The sequence below is a fragment of the Cupressus sempervirens genome, chromosome 8 (assembly GCF_028749045.1).
Source record: "Cupressus sempervirens isolate cs-2001-9-10 chromosome 8, ASM2874904v1, whole genome shotgun sequence".
Lineage (NCBI taxonomy): Eukaryota > Viridiplantae > Streptophyta > Pinopsida > Cupressales > Cupressaceae > Cupressus > Cupressus sempervirens.
In genome coordinates, this window is record NC_143125.1 from 841,658,877 (window position 1) to 841,682,042 (window position 23,166).

The 23,166-nt window shown below is 37.2% G+C and overlaps 1 protein-coding gene across 5 annotated transcripts in view; it reads right to left on the reverse strand.

Moving 5' to 3' along the window:
* Nucleotides 1–275: 275 nt before the first annotated feature.
* The window catches only part of LOC149545041 (serine/threonine-protein phosphatase PP1 isozyme 3), a 57,893-nt gene continuing 35,002 nt past the window's right edge, over nucleotides 276–23,166 (reverse strand). Inside the window, exons 2-6 of one of the 5 annotated variants that reach the window (XR_016355093.1) lie at nucleotides 5,763–6,322; nucleotides 5,441–5,671; nucleotides 2,872–2,927; nucleotides 798–999; nucleotides 276–628 (exon numbers count right to left, since the gene is read on the reverse strand). Coding sequence is in view for 2 of the 5 variants with exons in the window: in XM_089795542.1 (XP_089651668.1) it covers nucleotides 976–999; nucleotides 5,441–5,671; nucleotides 5,763–6,322 (815 nt within the window). In the remaining 3 variants the exon portion in view is untranslated. Of the gene's footprint in view, nucleotides 1,000–2,871; nucleotides 2,928–3,038; nucleotides 3,149–5,440; nucleotides 5,672–5,762; nucleotides 6,323–23,166 lie in introns of all 5 variants that reach the window. The other 4 variants (XR_016355091.1, XM_089795543.1, XR_016355092.1 and 1 more) reach the window with 4 other exon arrangements.

Sequence of the window (23,166 nt, forward strand, 5' to 3'; positions counted from 1 at the left end):
TTTATTTGTTGACTAGATAGATCACTAGAATATTCAAAAATCTTAGTGTATCGTTTGTCTTAAAAATGGGACCATGGTAGAACCTCAACTACGCTTATAGGATAAGGCCAAGCGATACAGGCAAAAATGCAAATACAATTATCAGAAAACCCACTGCAACTAATTTAAAACTAGCGTACAATAATATCAAGCAATAATTATAAAGAGAATAAATTGTGCTTCCAACTGGAAAAATTAGATCAGATCATTTCTCCAAGAAACTCTTCCCAAGAATATTGACATCTCAATGTATGCTTTTTACTTTCTAGAAATCAAGTAGTTAGCATTATAAATGGAAACTTTCCTCATATTTGGTGGTGAAATCGGCAAAGCCATCAACTACCACTTTTTAACTCTCAAAGCAACATCATTACAACATTGAATAAAAGTTTCTTGTATGAGTGGCCCCAATGGTTCCGCATTAAATTACCTGTCACAATTACTAATTACACAAATGCTTAACTGATCCCCTTGGGAAAAAGTGATCTCGGGTATCACATGCGTGTATGAAGATGGAATCAGCAACAGTCAGTTCACGAGTCTCTTCCACAGCACTTGTATGAGTACTTTACGTTGCGGTAGCAGAGCACTACAATAAAGATCATAGTCAAAACAGAGAGATACAACACACAACTTTTGTCACTAATATACATACAAAAACATCTCCAACACGCTTATCGTCGCACATGCGAAGTCCAGGCCTCTAATTACAGCATATGTCAAAAACTAAAAACGTTTTTTTCAAAGAGTTATAGAACCTTCTCATAAATTTGGCTCAACAAATTTCCAGAAGCATCAACTTCTGTGAGCTAAGGCTCTAAGCCCATCGTATGGGTGCAATTTAATAATAGTTTGTTGCAGAGTTGAAAATAATCACTGGTAGCCAATCATGCTGTCATTATATGTTTCCAATTGATCCACTGCAACCTGTACAAGCTATACTTTAGCCCCCAACAAAGACTGTCATCACAGAAAAAAACTTTTGACATGTTAGCTTCCAATTTGTTTGCCATTTACTACACTTATAAAATATAAATTTGGTAATGTTCAAATCTCAAAATTGAAAAAGAAGTGTGTCACCATATTTTCAATTTGATTAAGCCACGCAGAGGGGAAAAACTAAAGCTGTGCATTCGATGCATGAATGTTAAAGAGCTAAAAATCAATCTACAAGTTTTCAGGGTACTGCAAAGGTGACATAATGTTTTAGGCCCTGGCACAGTTACTGCGCTTGTTTGGCATGAGACTTTCCTTGTGAATACAGGGGAATTTTTTCACTTTACCTTACTGTTTCAAATTTGTACAAGGGCGAACTTACCAATTTGAGAAGCATGAAATGCATAAAATAATCTCATTAAAGGATTTCCAATCTCCACCAAAAAGCTAACATAGCATTTTCTAGTAGCATCTTCATTTTAGGTGATACATACAAGTAACTTGTTAGTTTCTCAGACTAGCTATGTAGAAAAAAAAAAAAAAACATTATAAATTGTTAGAATTCAAGTGTAATATTTTATTATAGTGTAACATTATAACTTTTTAGGTGATACATAGAAGTAACTTGTTAGTTTCTCAGACTAGCTATGTACAAAAAAATTAATAAAAACATTATAAATTGTTAGAATTCAAGTGTAATATTTTATTATATAACTGTATCCAATAAATTAGATTATAAATACAACAATAACAAATAACATAAAAAATATAAATAAAAAATAAATTACAGAGAGAAGACGCGAACAATTCACACTACGGTAGACCCTTGGACTGACCAGCAACTAGAGGAATCTGTAAACATGTAAAGTGATAAGGATGTGGTCGCAGCAGCAGAGAAGTAAGAGGCCCATGGCAGTAGTAGACATGAGGAGACTCAGAGGGATATGGGGGTCTGCCACATGGAGGAGAGAGGAGAGGAGAAAGGAGTTGCAAGGAGTTTAAGAAGCGGAGACATAAGGGATTCTCGCCAGCAAGGAGGTATAAGCACATACGTGTGGGAGACATAAGGAGGGACTTTCACTGATGGGAGGTATAATTAGGCTGGCACAGAGACAGGTCAGTATATAAGCGGTATAATTAGAATGTGTCAAATATCTAGGAGGCTCCCCAGAGATGGGATCTACCAAATGTGATCCTACTGGTTCGTAGCTCCCATCAAAAGTGATAACTGATCCAAAAAAATATTATAAATTGTACTGTTATGAGAAAATAAAAAATGAAACTTGAATTATACAATTCATTCGTTAAAGAATCACATAAGTTGGGAACAGTAATATATCCATGCTAATTAAAACATTGCAACTTCCTAGTACCGTAGACGCAGAAATCCCCAAAAACATGCCAATAATCACCAAAAATTGCAATGCACCACTGTTAACAAGTTTTTAAAGTGATTTTTGCTGGTCAATCAAATCATATTTAAATTGTCTTTTGATTTTTCACAAAGTTTTCGGTGAAAATACAATAAAAATGATGCTCAACATTCACTATAGAAGTGTAGAAGTGAAAGTTCAAAACTGTATATTCAACTCTCTACCTAGAAGACAGACATACCAACCCTTAAACAAGAAAATTGTAAGTTACTGTATTTTTCTCGCAAAACCCTCGCTGTTATATGTCAGTTGAAACATTCATATTCAGATTTCAAACCATACCTATTAGTTGCAAAATTGAAAATCTCAAACTCGTCATACAATCGACAATGTGGCAAAACTTGAAGAGTGTCAAAACAATCATTCAAATAAAGTTACTATAAATTTACACAACATATTGTTTTAAAAAGTCTATTATAGGCAAGTTGAATAAACATTTATATTCAGTAGATAAAAAGCCTACCTGAAAGTTGCAAATTTTACAATTCCTCCTTTGAATACTCAAAAAAGTTAGCTTGTCTGTCAAAAACCGGAAAAAAATATACTGAGTTTTTGCTGTGAAATGTCAGAATTCAACACCAAAAATGTTTGCAGCGTTGTCTTATATCCAACTAAACTATTATGAAGCACCTTTAAAAGGGATTAAAATTCGAAAAGCAACACTTCCTCCAACAACAGCAATGGTAACAGAAACAGAATTTACACTACATTCCACCCTTGTAGTCTTCTTCGGCTTCACTCTAGATAAGAGGAGTAAAATTTTGATAAACAATTATATCTTTTAACAGAAAATATTATAATTTTCAATTGTAAGAGTCAATAATTTTGTTGACATAATAAATAAATTCAAATTTCATCCTCCTCAAATTTTAGCTTGAAATCATCATGTAAAACCACATTGCATATGATTTTATACATAATTATTAATTAATAAGATGAAAGGGGAAAATGGCACAATCAAACAAATGCACTTCTGCAATAGTAGGAAAAATTTATGGCTTCCACTTGAGCAGATGAACTGCAGGAAGCGGAAAAGCATAAAATGGTTAAAACAGATACAAAGATTACTCATCAAACAGTGATAGTTGGAGAAAATACAAAATAAGCATGTCCGTATAGCTAAAAAATAAATGAGCCACTAATGATATTATTTCTCCAAACTAATTTAAAGAAATCAAATTTTAGCCCGCACTAACTTCCTTAAACTGTTATCCCCAGGAACCAAAATTCTTAAAAGTTACAATGCATGAGTAATTGATTTCCAACATTCACTAGTATAAGAATAAACAAAAAAAGGGTAGTGTGTAGGTGACACCCATAAGAACTAAAAGTGCAAACGGTAATGTCCTCGAATATTTTCAGACTAAAGAAGTCCTCAAATTTAATTAATATCATGAGGCCTTCTTTATTTAATTATTTAATTATTTAATTATTTAATTATAAAAGAAAAAGACAAAAAACAATGTTGGTCTATTGTAATCTTCTGGATACTTCTTGCAAGCCTTTATAAGGGGACTTGCTGAGGATGTAAATCATCATGGAATGTTTTCTGATTTGTTCTTCGATTGCTGGAAGCTCAAGCAGCTGAAGGTGTTTTCGCAGTTTCGTTGTAGATCCAATCCCCACCCTAGTCTAATGATATTTCCAATTGTGCTCAAATTTGCAGTATTGAACCCATCTACAACTCCGAGTAAGTTTGTATTGGTTCAAATATTTACCTTGAATATCATTATCAGTATTTGCAAGGTGCATGTTTGGGAATACCGTTTGGGATTGTGGCTAGCTTTTATTGATAGATTTATTGTGTGACATGAATATTACCACTGGAATTTACTGCATGGTATTTGTGACACATAAATGTTATTGACAATTAAATATATTATCGAGCAAGAGTTATATAGACCTTAGACACTGCACTAATGTTAGGGATCTGAAGATTAAAAATCTTCTGGCTGTAGAATATATAGATATCACAGAAATAATATACTCATAGGTTGGCACTGCAAATTTGAAAAGAATTAATGTGGAGAGTTTAGGTGGGCCCATAATCATTCATTCATATATTATATAATATATTAGTATCTGGTGAAAATATTATGTCTATTTCCTTTTACTGATGCATTTGGCAAGTCCTGTGACATGGGCTAATCGTGGATAATATTATTTGATTTTTCAAAGATTCGTAGACTGCATTCTTATGAAATATATCATTGGTCCAATGCATGAAAACATTGCCGCGGCTAGCCAGAGGGAGATCACATTGGTCAAACTGTGGATGCTATGATTGTGAATAAACATTGGGTGATATTATTATTATGTATGAAAATTTCAAGTGCCTGTCCATTTACTGCAGCTGAGTAAAGACTCCAATGTCTTTGATCATTATGAAAGAAGGTTTTGTGGATGTATATATTGAGGAAAATTACATTATTTTATATTCATATAAATAATAAATATATTTCAGAAGTTCATACTGTTCTATTTCTCTGTCATTGAGTGAATGATTCTGAGTAATTGTTCCTGAATTGATCATTCATTGTCATTGTCTTAGTTCCCTATAGAATATCAGATTTGAAACTAACAGCAACAATAGAAATAAGTCTTTTTGTTAAGAAGCAGTAATCTCAGGCAGGGTATATTACAGAAACAATAACAACAAATATAATATTGTGATATTCAACTACAACCATAATGCTATAGACATACAGTCATAAAACCAAAATTTCAATTGCATAAATTAAATCAAATCTCAAAAGCAAATCTAAATAAAAACACTTACAGGTAGGTAATTTATACTAGCGAATAATCCTCTAAATCATTACAATATCATGTCAAAAGGATAAAAAGTTTACATTGTGAATTGATTAATAAAAAATTTCCCATCCCATCCCAGCATGAACATTTATTTGCGCGTGCATATGTGGTCTTCATGTTAGCATAAAGCATTGTGAATTCATTAAAAAAAAACTTTTATGCAACAAAATCAAAAACCTGGCAAGAGCCAAAATTAGCCTCACAATAATTAAACCTACCCGCATTCCACGTGGGGGTGTTCCCGGTTTAGCTGTGGCTGCATTTGAGTTTCCATAACCACCTAATTTGATTTTCTTCTCAGCTGGTTTCAGTATCTGAAATGAGCACATTAATGATTCATCCACACTCATCATCGCACCAGCATTATCAAATTCACCACAGTAATTTGGGGCTGAAAATACTGTCACAAGTTGTCTGTCAGCAAAGAATTCGTAACCATCCTCAACAACCTGCAATACAAATAATTTGTTTTAATCATATTTCATGTGAGAACTACTCATAGCTGTAGAATCTATATGCAAAATTAGCAAAGCAAATGACCTGATGTGCACGACAAATAAGATCCAGGTCCTGCTTTTGGAGAAATTCAGACACTCTGTCTGGACCAAAGGTATATGACACCCCTCTATCATTCATACCCCATCCCTGAACATCTTTGCTAGGATCCGACCAAAGAAGATCACATAGCAATCCCGTATCTGGAACATCTGTGGGACGAGGTATGTCTCTTATTTGATCCAGGTTGTTTAGATCTGGTGAAAGGCCTCCATGCATGCATAGAATCTTTTCATCTATTAGAGCAGCCACTGGCAAACAGTTGAAACAGTCAGTAAAAACTTTCCATAATCTGACATTAAATCTGCGCTTACACTCATCATAGAATCCATATATACGATTGATTGAGGCACACTCATGATTGCCTCTCAAAAGGAAGAAGTTCTCTGGGTATTTTATTTTGTAAGCAAGCAGAAGGCATATTGTCTCTAGACTTTGCTTTCCACGGTCCACATAGTCCCCTAAGAATAGATAATTGGCTTGAGGTGGTAAACCACCATACTCAAAAAGTCTTAACAGATCAGAGTACTGCCCATGAATGTCACCTGCAAAATAATCCACAAGAAAAAAGTTCAGAAAAATAAAAACTTGAGAAAATATCCCCAATACTCTTCTCAGTCAATAAATTTATAATATAATAACACAACATAAACAATTTAGCATGCAAGACGACTAGATCTCTTGTAAAACTAAAGGTCTGGAGTTCGTATAGCCTTTCAATCAGTATCTTGAAAATGTATTTCGTCCGTAACTGATGCCTTTATCTGCTTCCCTATCTTGGCAAGGTAGGTTTGATCAAACACGTAGTGTCTTCACACTAGCGATGTGCAGATATCTGCAATCATCACAGATCCTAGACACTGTTTTATGGATTTTTCAAGAAACTGTTTCCTCCTTGTACTTCATTCTAGTTGATGACTATACATAGAAAACATCAGAAACAGATGCTGGAAGGAAATCAAAGAATTTGGTGATTGATTATGACTTTTGGGAACAACTCATGTATATGAGTTATATTGCCGATTGGGTTTAGTGACAAGTTCAGGTACAAGAATCCGGTTCATGGATTTGTGAAAAAAAATTCCCATTATGATTTGTAAGGGCTTGTGTGTGTGTGTGTATAAATATATATATAAACAAAAAAAAAAATGAAATATACATAATTGTAAAACTATTTCATTTCATAGTATGAAACTATGATGTTCATTTCATAGTATGAATCTATGATGCTTGATCATTGATCAATGCCAAATGTCAAAAATTCACATTAAAAAAATTAATACTTGACCAGTGATTTTTGTTTATGATTCTGAAGAATCCAATCTGATTCGAACCCGAATCCAACTTGTGGCCTAGATACACAAATCTCGTAACAGAGTGTATATCATTTCATCTTGTTGTCCCTACAGTTGAGAATAATTTGTTACACAAACATTCATAATCCACCCTTGGAGAGATTTAGGAGACATTTAACATCATGTTTAGTAGATTAGAGCACTGATAATATCCTAAGGACCCAACAGAAGCATTCTTAATGGTTATCTCATACATCTGGCATCATACACTGTCAAACCCAAGTTTATAATCCATAGTCTTGAAAGAGTTGCTTCTTTTGATCATGAAGATTTGGAAGAGTCAATCAAGGCCTTTAAAAGTTGTACATTCATGAGAAGGCAAAGAGATTGAGAGAAGAGTGGATCAAGTTCGCTGATCTTACCATCTATGTCATGGTGAACTAGAGTGGATACATATTCACTTGCCCAGATGTACCTATTGGATGATAGAAGCTACAATGCAGAACAAAGATCTGTTAGAAGAAGGTACTTCAGTATCCCACAGGGACACGTTCCCCCCTCCCCAACCCAAAAATAAATAAAATTACCTATGAAGGACATTTCTGAGACTTGGGAACTTGAGGAAAATGTCCCCCCACAGCACTACCACTTACACCGCCCCTGTCAGGGATGCCACCAGGTAATTTGCTATATAGCACATGCCATTACATACTGATTGTAAACTTTAACTTTGTGAAAAATAGTTTGCCTTTCATGGGCCTTAAGATTTCACTTGACCTATATTTTACATGCACTGGTCCTGCTAGAGCTAGAGACCCTGCCCAGAAATATGACGTACAAGGGCTGATACTAAGGACAGTTGTTTGCATAAAATGCACATATACCATCTTGCGAGCATCACTCAAAGTGATACCAAGCCCTATGCCAATACCACTAAAGCAATAAAAAGGGCTGTATGATCAATTTGCATTGGCAAAAGAGAAATAATTGCACTATGAGAAGACAAGGGCAGCCATTTAACATCCATAACTAATGGCTATGGTTGTCAAGTGCAAACAAGATTAGATGAAGATATGGCACGTAAGTCATAGTGGGTCGAGGACTCTCTTCCTGATCCCACGCACACGAAGAAAATTGACCTCCAGTTCATCCACTTCCAATAGAGTGTCAACACCTACAAGTACATGCACACCACAGCTTTTTGTACTCAAAAACACATCTAGAGGACAACCTTCGCTGGAATTTACAAGGTGGGGCGGGAAGCTGCAAGAACATGACAGCTATTGCCTGTGCTTATTTTGGCACTTCAAGAACATTCCTTTCAATGTGGCATATAGTTCTTATCGGGAGAGCTTGATGATTGCTCTGACAATTACTGGAAAAAAGGCTACAAGGCACTTTCTTGTAAAGATTGGTTAGTCAAATAGTTAGTTTATACCTTCTAATAATTTATGTTGAACATTTGGCTCATTAATTTATAGTAATTTATGTTGAATATAGACTATTTTGAAGTTTATAAATTAAATCTTGTACTTCGACTTTGTACTTGTAGGTTTCTCTATTGCAACTAAATGAACAAGGCTGATAGTGGAAGAACAGAAGAAGCAACAGAATAAATATCGTTGCACTATTCTTTTAAATGGGTGGATGGATGGGAAATACCACACCACTATCTATTTTGTGGTAGCTTCAAATGCTGAGGTGAATTTTTAAAAATCTATTGAAGCTTCTTAACAAACAAAAATGCAGAACCATTATTTCTAATGTTGAAGGAAGTTGTCATCGTGGTCATAGAGAATGTGGTACCAATTGTAACTTATATTGCAGCAACATATGTGGCAGTCCGGAAATTACCAAGACAAACATAACACCTTTTTGACATTTTGGGCAACACATTTTCAATGACCTTTTGGAGCACACTGCCAAACTTGATTGGGTAAGACTGGTTGTAGATGATGCAAACACCATAACAAAACTTATCTACAATTACCCTTGGGTTCTTAATTTGATGAGAGATTCAACCTAAGGAAAAGAGTTGGCAAGATCAGTTGTCGGTATGCAAAAAAATTTCTTGCATTGTGAAGCCATACTGGTTTGTTGACTTCTTTGAAAGTGATGTTTATAAATCAAGCATGGCTAGACTGTCATATTTAAAGAAACTTGAGGGAGAGAGGTTTGCAAGCATAGTCTTTAACCACCATTTTGCACAAAAAGCTATGGAGATTGTGAAGGTTACCTCAAAACTAATTTAAATTCAAACTTAAAATTTCTTTTTTTAATTTAAATATTTCATTATAAATTTGTAACTTTAATCCTTTTGTATTTGTAAAGGTGTCAAAGCCTTTAGTTAGAGATCGCTGTTTTATAGATGAGGAGCAAAACAGAAAGGAATATTTTTAAGGCCCCAGATAAGACCAAATTGTCCATCTAAATTTATTAAAAGGGAAACAGCTCACATTTCATCTCATTTGGGAGATCAAACATTACAAATGGAAAAATCAACTTCACCAACCCATCCATGCAAAAGGGTGATTCCTCAACCTCCTTTTCCTATTCCTATAGCTATTAAAATCCTAATGGAGAGATTAGTGAGTGCCTCACATCATGCATTTTGAGGATGACAACATAGGTTGGGGTGAGAGACCTCATTATCCAAGAATTGCACAGCTACAATACTAAAAAGGGTAAGATCTTTTATTCAGAACTAGCTACCAGTTGATGTGAGTTTTGTGATCACTCCAACATGCAGGATAAAACACTCGGTATTCCAAAATGAAACACCGAATTTATTAACCTTTCCTGAACAAAGACACCACGTATGCTAAAGATTGCAAAAAGATCATTAAGGCAAGTCAAGGTTCTTGTTGCACACAACTCTGTTTTGTGATGTGGTTTGCAGGCAACTATGCAGAAAATAGCATGGAGTTGGATAAAATCACCAAAACTAATGGGAATTTGAGGTGTCTTGGGGCTGGCTTTAAGTATTGAGCGCAAAATGACCTGCTCTTGGGCTCATTCAAACATGGACCAGAATTTGAGGACAACTCTTGGGGCAAGTTCAGAAATTTAGGGTGTCTTGGTGAAATCACCATTAGTGGGTTTAAAACTCACCTTTGCTTGGGTGAAATATCATATTTTAGTCAGATTTTGCCTTGCTCTTGGGCAAGAGGACTAGGACTCCATGCTTGCTCAGACTCACATATGTAAACTTGAGCAGAAATATGCCTAGCCTTGGGCTCAACATCCATGTGAGGTGGAAATCAAAAGGTTGTTGGGCTCCCAGGCCCACAAAGATGGCAGAAATCAGACCCTGGTTAGGCTCTCACAACACTTTAGATCACCCTTTTTCAAGCCACCATCTCAATGAATTGCCTTGTTTTCAAGCAATTTACTTTCATCTCATCTCAATTTGCAAATGTAGAGCCCCATATGTGGGGTGGAAATCAAAGGGTGGTTGGGCTCCTTTCCAATTGCTGTTGACATATTACTTCCATGTACCTCACCTAGATATTCGTTGATTTCAACCTCTATCTTACCCCTCAAAACCACAACATCACCAATTGATTTTAACCCTTTCTTCAGCAATTTAACTTCAGCATGTCCGTGTTTTTTGTAATGTCCCTTACAATGTTCAGCAATATGGGTAGGGGACTCGTTCAGAGGCTTGTGGAACCACAAAGGGGCTCTGTGAGCTTTTTTGGGCAGTTTGGGGCAGTCTTCTGAATTTTAGGAGGGGTTCCTACATTTTAGAGATTGATTGTGAGTTGATCAGACACATCAGGCCCCACCTCTAGGATCATTCTGGAGACTTTGGTTGCATTTCCTGTTATTTAGGGAGGATCCCTATTTTTTAGAGGAGACTATCAATTCGCCTGCAGCACTCAAGTATCATCTTTCAACTAGTGGCATCAGTCAGATTCCACTTTGGAGACAACATGATCAGTTTATGAATAAACTGAAAATAATTAAATAAGATTGATTTAAATTAAATATTAGTAAAGTGGTTTGATTAAGTCACTTTATATTATAATCAAATATAATGAAGTGGCCTTGCCTGGCACACTTACCTAGGCACGAGTTATAAGTTGAATTTAAAAGGTGGCAATTTTTATAATGATAAATAAACCCTAATGTGGCATGAATCCCTAGGAGGGGAAATATAATAAAATGAAGTAAATTACAATAAATGATAGAAACACTGAAAGTTTGAATCTCTCGGAAGGAAAGCCAAAAAGAAAATAGAAACAAAAGGAATTGTAGCAGCCATTTTTTATAATCCAAATTATTTCCAGAACAACATATTTAAGTTTGAGCTCTATGAAGGGTTTAAGCAGCAATCAGGCTTCCACGATAGAAAACTCTTGCAAGATTAGGGAGTTGGACGAAACCCCAACTCCCCTGGCTCTTGGTTTCAATACAGGGTAAAGTTATTTTCAAAGAGGCAGATCAGTGAGTGGCAGCAGATTTATGGTATTTCATTCACTTCAATCCTGGTCGTACAGCTTCAGGCAGGGATTATATACATTTCTAGCTTGATGCTAGGGTTTTTGAAATCATCCTATCCTTAGGTTGCAAAAAAAGGTAACCAGACGATTGTGAAAAAAAAGGTAAGAACCAGACAATTGCAAAAAATTGTGTCTGAAAAACAAAACCATAATCACAGGCTTTAGAACAAGAACTGGCAGAAGAGAGAAGACTTTCACTGGCGAAGAAGAAAAATAGGAATGCTAGCCATACAGAAAGAATAAAAAACAGTACGTACAACAAAATTCTATGATGTTAAAAAACTAGCAATGAACGGGTCATGTGTGCCAAAACAGACCAAAACACTCCCGTCAAGCAGAGGAAACGAGCCACAAGCAAAGAAAGATAACAAACACAGGCAAAAAAGACATCGGAGAAAGACATTTTATTAGTCACAGCCTCGTCTAAAAAATGAGGACCACAAAGACTACAAAATGGTGTTGTAAAATGGAGGAGAAAGAGGTGAAAACACCATTTTTGGAAGTTGCGTGGAAGAAAAAGATGGCGCCGACAGATTTGCAATTTAATCCCAACACAAATCGCAGAGAAAGCAATAGTGACAAAAAAAACGGCACTTAACACTGGTCCGCGAACAAAAGGAGTTCATTCTAAGCTGAAAACTGTGGTATACATGCACAAAAATTACCATGCCCAAGAACAGAGGCACAAAATATGCAAAAAAAAAAACCTAATCGTAGATTGAAGATCTGCAATTTTGAAAATTAGAAAAAAAAACTTGCAGATGCCAAAAAATTCAAAAAAAATTATGGGCTTAAAATTTCATGAAGAAATTATTATTTTTCCTAAAAAAATTAACTTTAGCTTTGATACCATTTTACACAGGTAATTGGTAACACATTGGATAAACTAAAAAATAACAAGAACCTCATATATAGTTTACAAAGGAGATGTTTCTATTATGAAACAATCATTGTTATTAGAAACATTATAATAACAAAAGAATAAAACATTATTAGAAACATTCTAATATTTACAAGATTCAAAATATTAACCATTAAAATAAAAGACAACACATTCGGAAATCTTATTCTGATTGTAAGCCCAGAACTAATTTCTAATTCAAATAATCTTTAAATAGGTCGTAATAAGCTGTACAATCTTGGTTCTAAGTAAAACAACAGCAATTTCTGGAATTGAAATTGATGCAACCAATGATATGCTCCCAGTAAGTGGATCTACTAATGATATCCAAAAATCTTTGTAATGATGATGCTTGCAGCTGCTGTAGCCTCACACCAAGCCAGGGGAGATTTAATCTCTGCATGGAATTGTACGACAATCTATTAGTGCTCAAGAAAAGACTAAAATGTTGCCTATACGATCAATCTGCTCATGTTGTGGATATTCTACAGAAAAACAGTCTCATGAGATATTAATTTCCTCCAAAAATAATGTCAGCCTTTACCTGGAAGTGTATGGTTAGGGTAGGATGTAAGAAACAAGTCTGCCACCAATTCTCAGGTCTGCAATTCTGGACACTCTATTTGATTTCCATAATCCAATCCCTCTCTAGGAAAGTTCTAATTTGTGACGAAATTTGATACCTGGAAGGCTGGAAGTTCGTCAACTCCCTCTACCTCCAAGAGTTTATATTCTTGGAAGCCTGAATACTGCTCAAACTCTACCCAGAGCTCAAACTGCAATAACTGATGTAAAATAATAACTTAAAATGCTTAAAATGAAGCCCATCTTGCCTTTTTAACTTTTTTGGTCTTCCCATAATAGGTTTGAACGTTTTTAGGGTTTCTTATATTTCTTTTAATTACTTTTATTCAAATTCATGACTCCTGATTAAGTTCAAACCTCAAGGCTTTCTTCTCATTATTAAAATTAGTCTGTTATAATAAAAACTTATAACTTCATTTGCCTAGGAAAAAGTGTCATGGCCTTTATTATATTTTATTGTAATAAAATGTGATTATACTAATTCACTTTATTATTATTTATTCAACCAGCTTAGGAAATAATTTAATATTTCCCCATCTATTCATTAACTGGTCATCTGGACTCAAAACTGAAATATAATTGATGCCACCTATCCATGGATGATGCATGTATGCTATGAGATACTCCTTAAAAAATGGAAACTCGTACCAAGATCTCTAGAATGAACTCGGAGGTCCTTCGATGCATTCTGATCAAATCTGGGGCAATCCCTAAAAAGTAGGAATACCTCCTAAAATTTAGCAGACTATCCCAAACTGCTTAAAAAGACTGACGTAGCCCCTGGACAGCCCCTGCGTAGCTCCACTATCCATGCTACTATCCTTGTGTGAACTCGTGTAATAGACCAATCCTCTGCTATCTGCTGAACTGTCTAAAGAGTGACATTACCATCCTCCCTTCCCGGATATTGCTAATTCCATGGCAATATGCACTTGCACACCAAACACCAAGTCTTGGATCCCATAACAAGCCGAAGCAGGATGCTCTATCAATCCTTGTGCCACTCTGATATCAACATCAAGATACCCAGAGTGAAACAGCTCGTCATGGATCCATTGGAAGAATGTACTACACATGTCAATGCCATGATTCCAAACCAATGTGCTGACGCATCCATCCATCATGGTAATCCTCATAATGTTGCTGCTATGAGTAAAGACATCTTCTATCAACTTCAGAATTTCACACCCCATGAAACCACAAGAACCATCATCAATAAAAGCTGATAGGAATTCATTATTGGGCCAGCCTCGAACAGGGGAAGTAAGATGAACACTTCTCCACACAGCTGCAGCAACTTTACCTATATCTCCACAAGTTAGTGTGCATTCATCATAGGATGCCAAGTATATGTTCCTTACTTGTTGATCCCCAATGTAAAATCCAAGAAGAGTGAATCACTGATCAACAAGTACATTTTTGCCTTATCATATGGAAGCAATGAAAACTCCATCCATGAATGGGAGATGTTTCTATTTCTCAACAATAGGTGGCCTCTTAGAGGCTGACCCACTATGTATGCCACCAAATATATCATCAAATGAAGGAATCAACTTCACACCTAACCATTCCCCCTAGAGTGTTCTCAATGCAAGATTTCAAATTTGACTCGTGAGATGAAAGATAATTATTGATCAATCTCAGAAAATCAGACTCATGCTTAGATCTCTCCATAATATCCTCACTGTCCTCTTCTTCCCTTGAAAGAAATGATGACCTGATAAAAGATCCTCTTTGTTTCCTTGCATCAACTAGCTGATTCTGTCTACCATTAACTTCCTAGAGGTGGTCTCCGGCAGCAAGCATCTTTGCATGTGTAGCTCTAAGTAACTGATCTTCATTCAGCCTTTGACATTGCTCAATATCTGCTGCCTCAATGTACACAAAATATAATTTTTAATGGGGTGTATCATTCACAAACGGTAATAACAAGGAATTGAGAGAATGGAAGATCAAAATGTTCACAATATCAAAGATTCCTGAATTCAAATACAATTAGTCAGCAACATGCAGGCTTACAAAATAGGCATCCACGCCTAATTATAGATCAAAAATCCTAATTATCCTTATATTTGAACCTCTAAGAATTATTCAACAACCAAGCTCCTTTACCAAGGATCAATTACATCAATATATAAGATGTTCGCATGTATTAAGTTGGCCAAGGAAGATCACAATCCCCAAGGTAAGAAAACGCGATAACAAATATAGGTTAGGACCTAGATCACAAAGAACTCCTCCAAGATTTGAAACGAAGTGCAAACCCATTGGAGGATAAAACCAAGAGTATAGCAACATATGAGACCAGCAAGTTAATATCGCAAACCAAGGGAATGGTTTGCAAGATCGGCAAACTCGAACTAGCTATGAAACATGATGAACAAATAGGTCTTGCCAAGAATTCAAGAGAACACCGATAAGAACCAGATCAAGATCCAACCCAAAGGAAGATTAAAATGATGCCAAAAACGTGCCAAACAAGTTCGCATGAGCAAATGAGCCAACACAAAGTGATGCCAAAAGAAATATGGAACTGAACATGAACAAATTGAAAGAAAATGTTTTTGGGTTGATGCAAGATTAATTGAAAAGTGTGTCCCTCACTTTGATGGGGACACCCAGGTTTAATTGAAAAGTGAGCCCCTCACTTTGATGAGGCTCAAGGAAAACCAAGACAATCTACCTCAGCGTAAGATATCCAAGAAGAATCCTCAACTGAATTGTTCTTCCACTTCACAAGGTACTCAAAGTACCATCTGCTGCGCATGCTTCTACCAACTTTGCAATCCAAAATGTCTTCAATTGCATCCAATTGCTTCTTAAGAAACTGGTGCTCCAAATCTGGTCCACAATCATCGCTAAATTTTGCTTCATGATACTCATAGATCTACAATGTTGAATAGGTGATATGTCCATAATATTTGGAACTCACTTCATATGCATTGTCTAAATCAAATTTTCTTTAGATCCTAAAAAATCCAAACTTCACCATCGTCAGTTTATTGTATGTTATAACAAAAAAATTTTGCCTTTCGTAAATATACCATCACCTCGTCCACAACTTGAAATTTCTTATATATCCTCTTCTCAGTTACTTTCTCCTTATACTTTGGTTCATGTCCTCCAAATGTTTTCTCACCTAATCATGTAATGGCTTCATGTGTTCTACAAATTTCTCTGCTTCGACACTTCTTTTACGCTTATGAATAGAAACACCTTTAGGATTCATCCTACAGTAATCTCAAACGGTGTTTTCCCTTTACTCCTATTTACTAAATTGTTGTATGCAAACCTCGCTTGAGTAAGAATCAAATCCCAACTTCCAATCTTTTCTCCGACTAAACATCTCAACAAATTCCCCAAACTTTTGCTCGCTGCCTTTTTCTATTCATTTATTTGTGGGTGACATGTAAAACTAAACTTCAATTTGTCTTCATCCTCCTCCATAGTGTCCTCCAAAATTAACCAAAAAACTTAGTATCCTTGTCTAAAACAATACTAGATTCTAGATAACCCAAGCAAATCTCACAATCTTCTTGAAAAAATAGGTCTACCATATGTATTGCATCTATTGCCTTCTTACAAGGTATAGAAAGTGCAATTTTAGAAAATATATCAACTACTACAAATAAAGAATCATTCCCCCTCTCTCTTAGGGCCCGTTTGGTTGATGGAATATGATTTGAGAATTGGCATTTGGAGTCCAAGATTTGGGATTTTGGAACATGAAATCTAGGTTATAGTTTTGGGAATTTAGTTTGGGACTCTTTGGTTCAAATCAAAAAAATATTTGAAATCCCGAATTTGGTATTCCAAGGTTGTTTGGTTCAAACTAAAAAAATCTAACATTCCATATCCATCGTTGAATCTATAAAGAGACTTGTAATTTTTTCATGTTAGTGTCTGTCATGTCCTCTTTGATGACCACCACTGCACACACAAACGGTGCGATCAGTAGAGGCAGTGAAGAAAATTCATCGCTTGCACAAAAAATGTGTGAATGGACTCCATACATTTAAATTTGAAAACCTCCACACTATCACCGTCTTCTCCCACGACCCTGAACACAAGATCACATCTTCAAAATCTAAATGCATTTAAAAATTAATGAAATAAGATTTCCATGTCCATCAAATACTTTCCTCCTCTGAAATTCTCCTTCTTGAACTAGAAACATAGATCGTGCAGTGCTTGAATTAATGTCAAAAACAATGTAAAGCGAATAGAAGTGTTTACCGTACAAGGTAAAAGGATATTTATCGCATGTAGTATAGTAAGATATAACACAGAACAAATGCTTTATTCATATATGCAATATGCACTCCAATGCTTACAATATGATTATGATGATTACAATGATGATCCAAAGTCCATTCTGGACGGTGTACATATACTTTCCAGAAGGGGTAACTCAACCGTCATGCGCCCCTTCGGATACTATTCTACCCGTTGGCTACAATATAGAATTTACCGACAATATCATCCCCCCAAAAAAGTAAAATTGTCTCTGGGTGACAATACAACAAAACTCAAAATAAACAACTAATTACATGAATGTATAGATAATAAGAAGAGAGATGCGTCCTTGGCATAGTGGGTCATTCGCGCGCTCAATTCATTCAGCTTTGCCTATAGCTTGTACACTTGCTCCTTTCGAACTTTCAATTCCACTTCCGCTTCCATCTGAAGCTCCAAAGCTGACTACATCATCCCCGCAATTTCTCCCAACGCTCTCTCTTTCTCATGTACTACTCACTCCTTCTCTACTGCTAATTGTTCCTTCTCTACTACCAATTTTTGTAGCGAAATTTGTCTGGCTAACAAGGCTGCCCTCTCGGATTCCCAGGGTGCCTTCTCCATGGCTAGCCTAGTAGTTGACTCCTCCCAAGCCCTCTCTAATGCTACCTGATCCACCTGGCTCCTCCGAAGGGTGTAATATGCATCCCTGTGTATCTCCACTATCTCCTGAGACAAAACCTCTACTCAGCTCTACATACCAGGATCTCTCGTCGTGTCCCAATCCTGTCGTATCTCTACAGTCTCCACACTTGGCCATCCCCATTCCTCAAAACAGACTATAAAGACAGCCGAGCATCCTAATTTCATGAAGGATACTTCTCTCTCCAGCTCCTTTAATACTGAGTCCAAAGCTTGTATCTTTGCAGAGGCCACTACCTGGTGAGCCCGGGTCACTAAAGCTGCTATATCAACAAAGAATACCTCTCATCACTGTTTCGGGCGCTACTAGATGTTGTTGCTGCTGCACACCCATAGCGCTTTCTATTGCTTCTGCCAACCGCTCAACAGCGTTATGCGGTACTCCCTCATCCTCTGTCGGCTCCTCCACCTGTGTGTGCAAAGGGTCTTCCTCCAGAACTACTTCTCGTATAAGTGTATGCAAGTATGTCACTCAAAGCGTTGAGATACAGTGGAACTGCGTACTCAAGTACATGCTCAATTTTTGGGTTCTACTCTCTCTACCTAGCTCAAGCGATGCTAACAATGCCGTAACCACTGCATTTGAAGCCACTACGTCCAAATGAACACCCGACGCCCTCAAACCCTCACCTGTAAAGGTATCTCCATTTCTCCTACCTTAGTGTCCATCTTTGCATCAAGTACAAGTACGTCAGCCCGAACCCCTAGTAAAGCCTCATTCTACTAATGCCTCAGAAATAACTCGTGTCTCAACTCGTGCCTCCACGGCAAGTTGAATCGCAACTGCAGCTGGCATCATCACTACTGGCTGCCTAAACTAACCAAACCCTGGAATACCATGAATCCCTACGAGAGCCAAATGTGTCGTCACTGAAAGTGCAAACTGTGGGAATCTCGACAATGTAGCTGTAATTACTTCTACTTCCTCATCCTCTTCCTCCTCCTTGTCGGTCCCACCTTCCTCAAAAGAAATCTCCTCCCGACCACTGTCAATATCTCCACCGTTTGGTCTCGATCCTTTCCGTCCAACCGTAATCTTGGTGCTCACTGTATCAAGATGTCTCCACTGCATAATTGGGGGTTCCCCTGGTAGGAGCGGTCCTGGTTTGGCCTCCAGTGCATTGTTGGGGATCACTTGCGTTGTTGCCTCCAAGAATAGCCTGATGGTATAATACAACATGTAGAATGTTTTGTGATGTAATGTCATAAACTTATACATTCATTCTACAAACAATGTAGCCCAATCATACACTCTTCCATGCAAAATACCGTCCATCATCGTGTAATATCCCTTTCCGGATATTTTCCCAATAATCCCTTGATATAAATATGCAGTTTTCAAAAGCGAACAGAAAATCAATACTTGATACAATTTCCAGAACTTTAATAGATTTATAACCAGCAGATTTGAATACAAGAAAACTCAGAAAAATTCGTTTATTTCCTCCAATATTCAGAAATACATACATAAATCAGGAATTAACACAAATAGTTGCCAAATGTTACTGTATTATACAACAGCAATACAATAACGTACAACAATCCAAGTAATCCAATCTTATACATAGAAATAACAGTCAGATTGGAAATATAAATAAACCTGAAGAAGGCTAGGTTTGCGTCCAACCTTCAAAGATTCTTCAAGGGTTTGCGTCCTCAAAGAGATAACCAGCAACTATTTCCAGCTCCCAGATTAATATTTGTTTTAAATATTCAATCTTCATATATCCTCCCATGTAGAGTCTGTTGTACCTTTATGCCTTTTCCCAACGTGATGCACGCTCTTTTAGGCAATGTGGGATAAAGCACTTTTTTTGTCCTTTAGTCACTTAAGTGAACATAGTAACTTTTTAAAATAAAGTGACAAGTTAAATGACTTTGATAGTCACTTAGTTAGGAAACCATATAATCATCAGGCATTAAAATAGCTGCATGCAATAGCTTGTTGGAAAGCTCTCGACGAGACGCTTCCAAACCAACACTGAGGTACCGAAAATACTATGCTCCGATTACTTACTAAAAATAGTAAGCCTCTGGACAACCTGGCAAAACTACTCTGATGGGTCTAGAACTGGAAATGTCTAGGCCAAATCTCAAATTGAACCCCATAAAGAACCTTTCTGCCCCTGAACCTAGTCGAAGTGAGTTGGCCACAAAATTATAATGTCCCAGAAAAAGGGGACATTACACATCGCCACTTGTGGAAATGAAATCTCTGAGACGTAGCTAGAGCCTGTGAGGAGGCTCTTCACAATGTACATCAGACAACGCCAGTGACCTTCCTAGTCGTTGGATTTCTTCAATCCTCTACCCCTCGATGTGTCTGTGAGAGCTTCTTGCTCTACCTGCGTCAAATCCCCACATACGAGCTATATCAACTGTCTTTACCTTCCCGGCTCAACTTTTTTGGTTTGCTATCTATTTTCCTCCCCCCTTGTGCATGGCCAAGTATCCCGAATACCCGTGTGAGGTCAACCAATTTGAATGATATCACCAAGTTGTAACCAATGTAAGAAAACGTGTTGGTTTGAGAGAACCTATCATACATTTGTATCATGATGCATAAAAACTCTTCATAATCTCCGATACAGAATACAAGCATTTGTATCACCCATTTGACCTGTGCCTTCCAAATGTTGGCCTTTACTGAATGGTTATCAGGTGTCTCCTGCCACCACTTCCGACATTCTACACCATTCAATCCTTCAAATGCAACATTTTGCACTGTGGGAATATCCATCGCAGCCAACTATGTTGGTTGCTTCACTTCCTTTTTGCTCGGTCCTATACTGGTTCCTCCTACTGCACGGACTCCAGATAGCAACGTCTTCATATTCCTATTCATGGCTACAGTTGTCTACAGTTGTCACTGAATGCTCGTCTAATTTCTTTTTCCACGCTCTCATGTCGGCTGAATGCATAATTGTCACCTTTTTGTCGTTTTGCTGAAACACAAATTCGTTAGGTCAATTACCTCTCTCTGTACAATGTTATTTCAAAGTTTCTTTTCCTATTTTGGCATTCGTACAGCTTCTGTTTCCCTGCCAAGTACAACCCTTCAATTCTACCACATATTCCTTCCCCTGTCTGCTTTAGTGTATCCCTACAGTGATTGCTTTATTATTTCTTTATTCGTACCTATATTTGTTCAGTTATGCCTGGTATAAGTTCTCTAGCTACATCACTCACTACCTCCACAAGTATTTTGTACGGTCACCAAAGTATGCACTAACAATGGCGTATGACAATGTTATGTCTCTTATAGCTTTTTGTTTGTTTGTATGGTGCTCTCCCTATGCTGTACGGACTACCATATGGTGCTTGTTCCCTCCTTGTGTCGTACGGCAATTGTTCCCCTTTTGCTCCTCTGTATGGTCATACGTGATCTCCTACGACCTTTTGAGTACCATACGGTGTCTCCCTCTAGCAACCTTCTTCTGTCATATGGCGACCTTGCCTGTTTCTTCCTGTTTTCTTAGTCGTACGCCGTATGATATTCCTTCTCTCCTCCAACATGCCCGTACAGTCAAAGCTCTCCTTTGTCGCATATCCGTATGGCCTCCTTCCACGTGTCATTCAAATGTCATACAATATGTTTCATCCTTCTATTACTATTGTACAATGCCTCTCTCCCTCTGTTCATACGGTCGTACGGTGGTTGTTTGTGTAGATAGTGTCTCTCTTTGAACTTTCACGAGTCGTACAGTGGACTATTCCTTCCACTAATAGTTGTACAGTTCCAAATCTCCCCTTTTTATGCTACTGTAAGGATCTCAATAGGTCGTACAGTACTTATTTTGTTTTAATTTAACATTCCTATTCTTTATACTCATTACTTTATTACTTCCGGGCCCGTACTTAGAAAATATGCTCAAATTTATATATTATTTACATTTACTTACATATATACATTATTTATCCACTATTTTTTCATTTTCTCCAATTTGTTCAAATGCGGAGGTGCGTTATTTCTTTCGTGGTAGATTTTCAGTTTCGAACTATTGACTGCATCAAGCACTTCCTTATCAACAAGCATTCATAATTTAATTGCTCCATTATCGCCGAATTCACGGATTTTGTACAGTCCTACCCATTTTACTTTGAACTTTCCTGGTTTGATCTCATTTTGCCCATTATACTTCAAAACTGACTGACTCGGTAGAAATTTATTCAATTTCAATTGCTTACTTGCCATGCCTTACACCTATTCTAAGTAACGTTTGTGGCCCATTGTGCTTGCAGTCGTCGCTCATCCAATTTATTCAAGTTATACAATCTCTCCCTTAGGCATTCATGTCACCCAGTTTGTTCTCAATGGCAATCCTTAAACTCAGTGCCATGAATTCCGTCAGTTCCACGACCTCCTACCCATACATCAACTGAAATGGAGTGTGTCCCATAGTTACTTTATATGAAGTGCGGTACGCCCATAATGCTGATGGTAGCTTTTCTTCCCAATCTTCTCCCTTAATTGCACAAAATTTATAAATCAACCCGACCAAGATCTTATTCATGGCTTCTGCTTGTCCGTTGGCTCTCGAGTAGTATGGGCTCGACAATGAATGATAAATTTTGAACTCGATAGTGAGCAGTCGGATAATGCGATTGACAAAGTGTCCTCCCCGATCGCTTGTCACTTGCAGCGGAATCCCATACCTAGTGATGATTTGCTCAAATAAATTTACCTGTGTTCACCGCTGAATTGTCCGATAGTGTGCGTGCCTCCACCCACTTGGTCAGGTATTCTGTCTCCACCATGATGTACCTGCACCTTCTAGTTTTGCTTACCTTAATGGGTCCAACAAAGTCCATTCCCCATCTTTCAAAAAGCTCCTGCGCGTGCGAAGGACTCAAAGGCATGAAGTCTCTCTTCAATGGTTTTCCAACTCTCTGACATGTATTGCATGCAACAACCCACTCCCTAGGGTCGTTGTGCACGGTTGACCACCATAATCCTGCTAGAAGTATCTTTCGCACAATCGTGTCTGGCCCCTTGTGTCCTTCTAGTCCCTCATGCGCTTCCTTCAACACCTTCGAAATTTCCTCCTCCAGAACTCATCAACTTAGAATCTGATCAGGTCCCATTTTGTACAATAGTCCATTGATCCACAAAAATGTTTGGCTCCTTAACACCAATTTCCTTCTCTCATTTGGTGGCATCTCGC